Below are 9,975 nucleotides of genomic sequence, written 5' to 3' on the forward strand. Positions count from 1 at the left end.
TTTAGTTTATTGCAGCGATGTGCAGATGTTAAAAAACAAACAAGCTTGTTATTACAGGTTGCAACCGTTTGGTCTACCTCTTCTACTGCAGAGGGTTATAAAGATGGTACGCAGACTTCTCGAATTTTCGCTTCCAAAAAACAAACAACACCTTATTAGACTCTAGATTTGGCGTTAAAAAGAGCTGCCACAAAAGTGATATTCAAATTGTAAGGTTTCATGATGAGAGGAGGAATCATGTTCCATTTTCCTCCTAAAATGTGCAAAACAAATAAGCTTGCCAAAGTAGATCTTCACAAGAAGACGTGGACCCAGATGAACAAATAAATATTTACCATCTTTATGAGAGTTTTCAACATACATCACCTCCCTCCCTCTTTTAGCTATCAGAGTTGAACACATCTCAAATTACAACTGACCTTAGTTTTTCTTTTGTGATTATAAGTCCCGAAGGTCTAAGATAGGGGTGGCAATTTATAAGTGTGAAAAATAGGGGTGAGCAAACCCAAACCAAGAAACCGAGAAACCGACTAAAACCGACGAAACCGAAACTGATGGTTAGGGTTTGAATTTTTTAAAAACCAAAAAATCAGGTTTGGTTTCGGTTTTTACCTAGAAACCGACCCATCCAACCCGAGAAACCGATCCATACTTGATTGTGTTTTGGTTATAATAAACTATTTCAAACTTTGGTTGCAACTTGTAATAGATTATTTGTTGTAAGACTCATGTTTTTAAAGTATTTAACTTAAATTTGGTGTTTTTTGAAGTATTTAACTTGTTGCATCACTTATGGAAAATGGGTTAAAACCCAAAAACTCATGGGTTTAAACCCATAACCCGTAAGTGTATGGGTTGAACCCAAAAAACCGAAAAACCGTCCAAATCGAATCGACCAGAAACCGATCCTATTGGGTTATGAAAATCAAAAACCAACCATTAATGGGTTTGGTTGGATTTGGGACCCAAACCGAGCCATAGTAAAAAACACAATGCTGTGTCGTTTTCGTATTCAAAATTCGACACAAAATTAACACAGTTTAGAATTTAATTGTCGTATTATGTATGATAAAGTATTAATTAAATAAAATAACTTTTATGTTAAGTTATCTTTGTCGAGTTAAGTTTGTCGTTTTTTATTTGGTTATTTTTCATGTTAATTAAAAAAACATAATATCGTGTCGTAAGTTGTTCATATTACGTAAAACCATGTTGTGTCACGACATGACTGCCCGAATTGGTACCCCTAGACCCAAGACCCCATATCAAGTCCAATGCAGCCAAATTTCTAGGGGTGTTTATGACACTCACAACAAGGGTATTTTCACTAGCAAAAGACAAAAACACCCATGTAGATGTATACTTTGGTGTACTTGGGACATGAGATGATATTTGCTACCCCTAGACCCAAGACCCAACATCAAGTCCAATGCAGCCAAATTTCTAGGGGTGTTCATGACAACCACAATCAGGGTATTATCACTAGTAAAAAACAAAAATACCCATGTAGATGTATACTGCTTTGGTGTACTTGGGACATGACAGGTCAGGCTCTTCAAGGGTATTTTTGTCTTTTGCATGGACTAGAGATTTAGAGCAAATTTTTGTTCCATCTTGTCAAAAAAAATTGATGGGACAAAAAAGATTTCAACTTTTGTCATCAAAAGTATGTGATCTATCATAAATATTTATACCGATTTGCAATGTTATGCTAGAGTTTCTTGTGGGTTTATCCGGGTTGGGTGAAAACAATTCAAAAAACGAACTGTTATGCTTTGTTTGGATTTTCCCTTCTTTTGTTCTCTTTCTAAAAATACTAAGATCCAAAATACACCATTTGCACTTGAAATGTACAAACAATGATCCTCTTTGGATTCCAGTTTTCTGCATAGCTGAGATTTGGAGGAGAGAAGATGAAGAGCCAATTGTAACTTAGGTCGTAAATGAGATTTTAGGGTAGAGATGATCTTCATTATCATGTTAGTTGTGACAGGTAACCCCCAAGTAAAAAGACACATTTGCCCTCCTGACAGGTAACAGCTACGTTGACGGGTCCACAAGGAAACTTGAAAAGGACCACTTTTGCGATTTGTCTATTTTTGGAATGTCTTTACTTAAAAAACAGATTACGAAAAACGATCCAACCAAATTATAATTTGGTTGGTTGGTTCATATTTTGAAAAACAAAATCAATTTGGATTTACTCTATCATATAATCAAAACAATTCATTCAAACAAAACACCCCCAAAGAACAATTCACAAAACCCCAAAACTCAAAAACCATGATAAAAAAAAATCATGACAATCTACATGATATTTCTTACCCTTTAACTCTTCCTCAGTTGACCCAAGAACAACAATTTCCAGGTTTCTAATTCTCGTTCACAAGTGAAATATAATATATCGCTTTTTCAAAGGGTAAAATGGTCACACTGCAGAATCTATGTAATCTAAACTGTAGATTCAAAGTTGAAACTTACTATCTTTATGTGTGTCATCTTCTTAATCTGCCTTCTTATCAGCTTCATCTATGGCAGCTAACCTTTCAACCAATGGAGGATGAGAGTAGTGGTAAGCAGAGTACCATGGATCTGTGTTCATTGCTGACAAGTTCTCCTCCTGCAACATCCCATACATTTTACTTACAAATCCATCAAAATATATTTAATTACTTATATAATTGCACGTTTTTTTTTTACAAATTATACAACTGGAATTTTTAACAACTTATGCAGCCATGTTGAAATCTATTACCTGCAGCTTAACTAGTCCATCTCTAAGTGGTTTAGAATATCCAAGCTTCTTTGCAAAAGCATCAGCCTATGTAAAAAAAAATGTCATAATCAGACAAAATTATATATTTTATAAAGGAATAGAATATGAATAATTTTGACATGAATATGTAAATTTTAAAAATACCTGAAACTCAAAAGCACGGCTAACAAGATTGAGGCCAAAGCTTACAAGATGCTGGATGGGTTGTATAGTATGCTGCAATCAAAATATCCATATTGAGTTATTGACATTAAAAAACTTAACAAAAAAAAACATACTAAGATTTATAATTAAATCAAAATATCAATTTACCTGGAATAATATGAGTCCAATGAGAACTGGTTGAGTATCAAATCCAAAACTTAGGAATAGATCCTTTGAGTTCTTTACTAGTGTATAACCTCCAAATTGCAGAAGTGTAAGAACCTGATATTTAAATCAAAAAGATTTTAAAAAATATATTATAAAAATTTGTATTGTTACAATTATAAGAGCTAAAAAAAATGTAAGCACACCTGAACAGCAATAAAGGAGTACATTGTGTGATTCAGTTTCCAGTGACCAAGTTCATGAGCAATCACAGCAACAACTTCTTCCTCATTTTTGCACTGTATAGTATATCATTAAATCACATTACCCAAATAAATCAAATAAGAGTAAAAACTGAATTTTATTCAATGGAATTAATTTTTTTTTAAATGTACAAAAAACAATACCTGCTGAATTAAAGTATCGTAAAGAACAATACGCTTGTTTTTAAAGAACCCATACATGTATGCCTGCAGATACAATAATTAGTGGGGTGTAAAAAAAAAAAAGATAATTCTTTAGATATGTTTTTAAAAAGATCAGGAAAACTATTGTAAATTATATAAAAATTCTCACATTGCTATGGCTTGACCTTGTAGATCCATCCACAACAAACAGCTTCTTCAAAGGGAAGCTGAGAGAGGAAGCAAGATTCTCAATTTTTGACCTGAGCGTGCCATCTGGCAGCTTTTGATGACATGGCAAATGAAATTTCTCAGGGATGGAATACATTTAAATAATCAATCAAGATTAAAAAGTTAGAATACTTACAGGTGTGAATTTGTTGAAAAGGGGTGCAATTAGAACAGGGTAGATTGTCATCATGACAAGAGATAACACAAACATAAACCCCCAAAGATAGATAGCCAAGTAGGGTCCACCTTTCTGCAATGATTGAAAAAACATTATTTATGTAACAAATTTTCATAAAAATAAATAAAACCGAATTTTTTTTACAAAAATAATACCTGTACTATTAAAATGATGGCAGCCACAACAGGTGGTCCAATGACTACAGCCAAGAACATGCCTTTAATCATGTCACGAAAGAAAAGCAAGATTGTTTGCTGCAATCATAAATCCCATGTGTTACAAACTTATATCCAAATTTAAATTTAATCAAAAGAGAAAACTATTAAAACAAATGGAGTCATGTTCTATAAAACCTTGTTAAAACCATGTCGCTCTTCAATTACAAAGGTCGAGTAAAGAGAAAAGGGTAAGTCTGTCAACTGCAAAAAGTGTATTAGATAAAAATGTAAATCAACAGTAAGAATGTAAGATTAAATTAAACAGCTGTGAAAAGGACTAAAGAGCCCACGTATGTACCTGAGACCAAATCATAACACCAGCTAAGAATGCAAGTGTATGATATATTTCATTCTCTGAATCAAAGCCAATTGATTCCAAAGTATCACCTGATTTCTGTTGTCATTCAAAAAGTTGTGAATACAACTAAAAACTTGTTACATAATTGAACTTTATGGGAAAGACTAAACTACCCACCTTCCAGAACCAAGGTAATACACCATATAGCAAAATAGCAGAGTCCATCAGTATTGTTACAAACCCATGAAGGAAATGGAAGTTACTGGAAAAAAAAACATATGAATTGATGAACATGAAGTTGCAGGAAGATAAATATTATGATGATGAAAATATTAGATACCTTTTATCAAGACTATAAGCTCTAGATTTTTTGAACTTTTCCTCACTGATTACCCCTTCCAAAGTTTTGGGAAGGGTTGGCAGCTTGAGAGCTACATGTTGTCGCACATCTAGATAAGTCTCGAAGATGTACATGAATATCATGAATCCTGGAAATGAAAAATAACATTGTCATCAGAAAAATTACTTCATCCATATCATGAAAATTAATAGTTACACCCAAAAGATAGTCGATTTTTGGATGACAGTAATCATTCTGACATAAATAAAATTCAAAGTTATCTGTATGCTGGAAAAGTTGTATCGCTGAAACAATAGAGCATTTTGAGAACTATAGTTCTACGAATATACTAGCCCCTACTCAATCGTCCATTATAAACAATAACCCTAGCGATTACTTCATTATAAACAAAAACCCTAGCGATTACATCCGAAGACAGATAACCGAATCAATGTTAGTATTAAGATAGTAGTAAGAATAGTAAGGCGAAACCCTAATAATGAAATAAAGACAAAATATTTTCTCAAAATCAAAACAGAAACTAATAAGGTGAGAATGAAGGATTAGAGAGATAATCAAACATAGAGGACAACTGATGAAGGAGCATAGTAAGAAGGAAAAAAGGACGCAGAGATACCGACTACGGCTTCCAGGTAGGGAAACGCCATGGCTGTGTTTCAGCGTAAGAAGGATAGGGATGATCGGGTGGAGAAAGAGAGATTTTGGTCAATCTACAAGCCGTTTCCAAGTAGAGATGGAAACATGACCTACTCACACTTTGCTCGCAAAACTGAATTTTAACTTTGTATAGATCACTATGACAAATTGTTTTTTTTTTTCTTTTTTTTTCTTTTTTTTTTTTTTTTTTTTGGACAAATGCTTGCTGCCTTTTAAGCTTTGTGATATTATCGGATCCTACCTAAAATCGTTTTTGGGTTTGTAAAATCGGGATCGGAATCCTAAGATCTCATAAAATAAAATATAATTTTAATTTATAATTTTCAATCATGAAAAATAGTTCAAACATTCAATTTTTTGTTTAAAAGTTATAAAACTTCAAAATATTAATCATAAGTTGCAACACAAAATGATAAATGTTAAATTGATAAGGGTAAAAAACATAAAATGGTTAAAAAAAAAAAAAAAACAAGGGAGGTAGGATCGAATCGGATCCCGATCCTACCTCAAATACGATCTTTTTGATGATCTGGATCGTTTTTCATATCTAGGATCCTACGATTAGGATCGCGATTTTAACAATCATGGTATAGATTAATATGACAGATTTTATATATATATATATATATATATATATATATATATATATATATATATATATATATATTTGGACAAATGCTTGCTTTTTTTAAACTTTGTGATATTATTTAGGACGTAATCCGTAAATTTTATAGTTTTGTAACGATTATTTTTTAAATATATGGTCCATTTTTTAAAAATATATATACCTATAGTACAGTTATTGTAAAATATAATGACCTTTCTCACAATTTATTTTCTATGTAAGAACCAAACCTTATTTTTGTAAACATGTTACTATGTAGCGTGACTTATGTAGTTTTTAAACTGGATCTTTTGCATCTTCTTTTGTTGGGAAGGTTGGTATTTCGGTGTTGCTTGTGCATTGTCAATATGATGTGGGTATTGGATTGTGCATGTGGAGTTGGTGTAGTCTCATTGTTAAATAAGGTAATTGAGGAGTCGTTTCGAATGACATCTAATTTGAGTGTTAATTTCAATTGATTGATTTGCGCGATTTTGTATTGGTTCATCCGGTGGTGATTAGATATCTAATTTTAAACATAATGACTCTATAAGCACATGAAGACATAGAGACAGTTTAAACCAAAGAAAAACAGTGAGACGGAGACTTTATAACCATATATATATATATATATATATATATATATATATATATATATATAAATATATATAATAAGAAAGAATTTCAAAACAAATGAAATCACAATGTTATAAATCTCCAAATGTCTCAATTTAAATAAAAGTTTATTGTTGTAAAGAAATACATATTCCTATAAAAAGCCAAACATGAATATATGTAGTAGGCGTCATCGTTCTTGTCTGCATTTTCATGAGATAAGAAGTCAATGAATCCATAATACTCTGATTGACCAATCTGCTTGTTGCAAATAAGCTTTTATGGTTGCTACTTGTAAATATTAAGGCATTAAACATAGAAATTGATGAAATCCAATTTTGAGAGATCTTCAAGGATCTTAATTTCTTTGTATCATACAAAGTAACATGTACATCCTAAAATAAAATTACATAACATGTCTTGTTTAAAGAAAGGCAGAAACGACCCTGTTTTTTAAGGGTTTTTTTTTTTTTTTCTAATGTCAGTTTTCTAAATAGACCATATACATTTTGACAGGTATACCAGATTGGTAAATGAGAATAGGAGATTGGCAAGATAAAAAAAAGTGTTTGGTTGAATTTTAAAAAATGAATTGAGCACACACTTGCACCATGTGTAAATAACGAATATAAAGTGTAGAAGATTGGCACTCCCTAGAAAATAATCATGGTTGTAGTGGTTTGTTTTGGAGAAGTGTAGTTGTAGAAGAAAATTGTAATATGGGTAAGCAAGTTGAATTTAAATCTGTGATATACATTTGAAACATGACCACTTGATTTCTTTCTTGTTTTGTAGCACCTAGAATTTAGGTATTCGTTTTAACCATTGAGTTATGTTTAAGTTGCAAGTTTAGTCCCTGATGGCAAATTCGTAAATCCGAAGTCCTTTGGAGTACGCAGGGTGTACACTCTCGTACGAAGGGCGTACTCTGGAGCGCTTTAGAACGTTGCGCATACATAGGTACACATGGCATACACAGCCATGATGCAAACCCTAAATTTTAGGGTTTGGACTCTATTTAAACACATTTATGGTCTCATGCACCTTCTTACCTTCAACCTCCCTCCTTATTTCGAAACCTTAAAAAGTCTTTGTGCATTGTGAAGCTTATTGAGCCATTTTTGGTGCCATTTGGAGCTTTTGGAGTAGAAGGAAGAGCATTGAAGTGGTGTTGTTTCACTCAAAGCTTTTGATCCAACATTTTATCCCCCTTGTGCACCTTGTGGAGGTAAAAAGTTTCAAACTTGATGTAGGAATCTCATGGACCTAGTTTTCCGCTCAAGTTGTTTCTTTTTTGTCCCAAACTTGTTCCATGTGAGTAAAAGGTACTCCGAAGCATTTGAGTTGTCCTTTCAGAGGTTTTAAGGGGTGTTACGTCATAAAGTTGGGTTATTGGTCACTAGTTTCCCTCCATGCAAGTGCTAGATGGTCTTAATGGGTTAAGAGACTAGGGTTTTTGGTGTTAAGGACTTCATAGCCATGCTAGACCATAAAGTTGGAAACTTTATGGTTTAGAGCATATTTTGTGACCTAGATCTGAAGTTTGGACGTAGGTGCTTAAGGGATTAAGCACTTATTTAAGAGGTTGGCAAGTAGTCTCGTACGCAGGGCGTACCGAAGGGTACGTTGAGCGTACGAGGTCAGCGCCACGATCCTCGGTCAACTGTGAGGTACGTCGCGCATACTAACTGAGTCAATCCGATTGACTCGGTTGGCTTTGACCTAGATTTTGACTAGGGTTTGACTTAAGGGTATTCTAGGTATTTGAATGGTAGTTTGAGTTTTGGTTACTGTTGTTCGTAAAGGTGATTTGTAGTGAGGATTTCGGAGCAACGTGTCTGTTAAACTTTTTGTCCGTCTGTGGGGTGAGTTTCCTCACTAGATCCATGGATCGAATGCACCAATGCTGACTCATTATTTGTTGTGTAGAATTTTGGATGCATTGTGATGATTTTATGGAAGATCGGGATATGGCCCTGGTATATTATGAAAGACCAGGATTTGACCCCTGACAGTTATATGAAAGACTAGGATCCGACCCTAGTATTATTACGAAAGATCGGGATTTGGCACTCAACACTAAACGGAAAGACTACAATTTGGCCCATAACATTTATCTTCTTTCATGTGTGATATTTGGTACTTGAGGAACTCACTGAGCGTTATATTACAGATTTTGTTTATGGTTTTTGCTACTTTCAGATCCAAAGGGAAGGTCCCGACGTGATAGCATAGCATCCTCCCCTCACAGTTTCCGCATTTGAATTAATTTGTACTTAGATGATTTAATACTATGATTTGTATGGGTTCCGAACAATTAATGAATGTTTTGAATGACTTTTAAATGAAAAAAAATTATTACTATTTTGGAACATTACAAGTTGGTATCAGAGTCTTGGTTTGAGTGATTTTGGCACACTTACGGGTGTGTCAGAACTCAAACTGAGGATGTTGATTGTGCATACATTGAATTTTCGAAAATAAATAAATGTCAGATCTTTTTTTTTTTTTTTTTTTGAGTCTAGATAAGGCTTAGATACACCATTTTAAAGAAAATTGATGTTTTTGGTTTTAAAAAATGATGATTTGATTATAAGTTTGTAAATCCATACTTTTTTTTCACATAATAACTCAGCCCTATATTAAAAAACCTAAAAATTAGTCATGACATCTATTAGAAATAACTCAATCTATTACAGTGATACCATCCTACTTTCATCTATTTTCTCCAAAGTAACTTATAAACCTATTACAACTCAATTATTTTTCAAACAAACTACGAAAATTTGATAACAATTTATTACAATGATAAATTATAGACAAAATTGCAAAAGTGGTCCCTGTGGTTGGCAAATTTATGTGCTTTTAGTCCAAAATGAAATGTTGGTGCACCACTGGTCCAATTTTAGATATATTGTGTGGTTTTGGTCCCTATGGTTGTATTTTCTTGTGTTTTTGGTCCACATCCCACCTAAAATGACTAATATGCCCTTTAAATAATTATATTTTAATTTCTTTTATTTCTTTTCTTATTCTTATAATAAAATGAAAAACAAAAATAAAATAAACCCACCACACACACACACACACACTCTCTCTCTCTCTCTCATCCTCCAGATCAAAACGAAAACCAACTCGTTCTTGAAGGCGTTCTCTACCGAATCAATATTGCAGGCTTCATCGTCCCATGCTTCTCCTTCGCACCACCAATAACCACCCTTCACATCTGTTTCTTCGACAACCATCGTGCCACCGTTACATCTGAACACCTGTAACAAAAACCCCAAATCTCCACAGTTTTTTATTCTAAATAAGAAGGAGACG

The 9,975-nt window shown here is 33.3% G+C and overlaps 1 protein-coding gene across 1 annotated transcript; it reads right to left on the reverse strand.

The window, feature by feature from the left end:
* Positions 1 to 2,287: 2,287 nt before the first annotated feature.
* On the reverse strand, positions 2,288 to 5,539 carry ATSTE24 (Peptidase family M48 family protein). The gene is made up of 14 exons (XM_078989846.1): positions 5,392 to 5,539; positions 4,755 to 4,902; positions 4,592 to 4,676; positions 4,415 to 4,510; positions 4,252 to 4,317; positions 4,054 to 4,152; positions 3,857 to 3,970; positions 3,662 to 3,772; positions 3,493 to 3,555; positions 3,292 to 3,384; positions 3,089 to 3,202; positions 2,921 to 2,992; positions 2,756 to 2,821; positions 2,288 to 2,620 (listed from the first exon to the last, which is right to left on the reverse strand). The coding sequence occupies exons 1-14, from the start codon at positions 5,420 to 5,422 to the stop codon at positions 2,504 to 2,506; spliced, it is 1,275 nt and encodes a 424-aa protein (XP_078845972.1). The 5' UTR covers positions 5,423 to 5,539; the 3' UTR covers positions 2,288 to 2,503.
* Positions 5,540 to 9,975: the final 4,436 nt, after the last annotated feature.

The sequence above is a fragment of the Lactuca saligna genome, chromosome 4 (assembly GCF_052625555.1).
Source record: "Lactuca saligna cultivar CGN05327 chromosome 4, ASM5262555v1, whole genome shotgun sequence".
Lineage (NCBI taxonomy): Eukaryota > Viridiplantae > Streptophyta > Magnoliopsida > Asterales > Asteraceae > Lactuca > Lactuca saligna.

Bases quoted from the DNA above. Each gene is read 5' to 3' on its own strand.
- ATSTE24 (XM_078989846.1), bottom strand. From the start codon at position 5,422: ATGGCGTTTCCCTACCTGGAAGCCGTAGTCG. The intron at 4,511-4,591 runs GTGGGTAGTTTA...GAATGACAACAG, and splicing joins TATTACCTTGGTTCTGGAAG to AAATCAGGTGATACTTTGGA. The intron at 3,203-3,291 runs GTGTGCTTACAT...TTTAAATATCAG, and splicing joins ACTCCTTTATTGCTGTTCAG to GTTCTTACACTTCTGCAATT.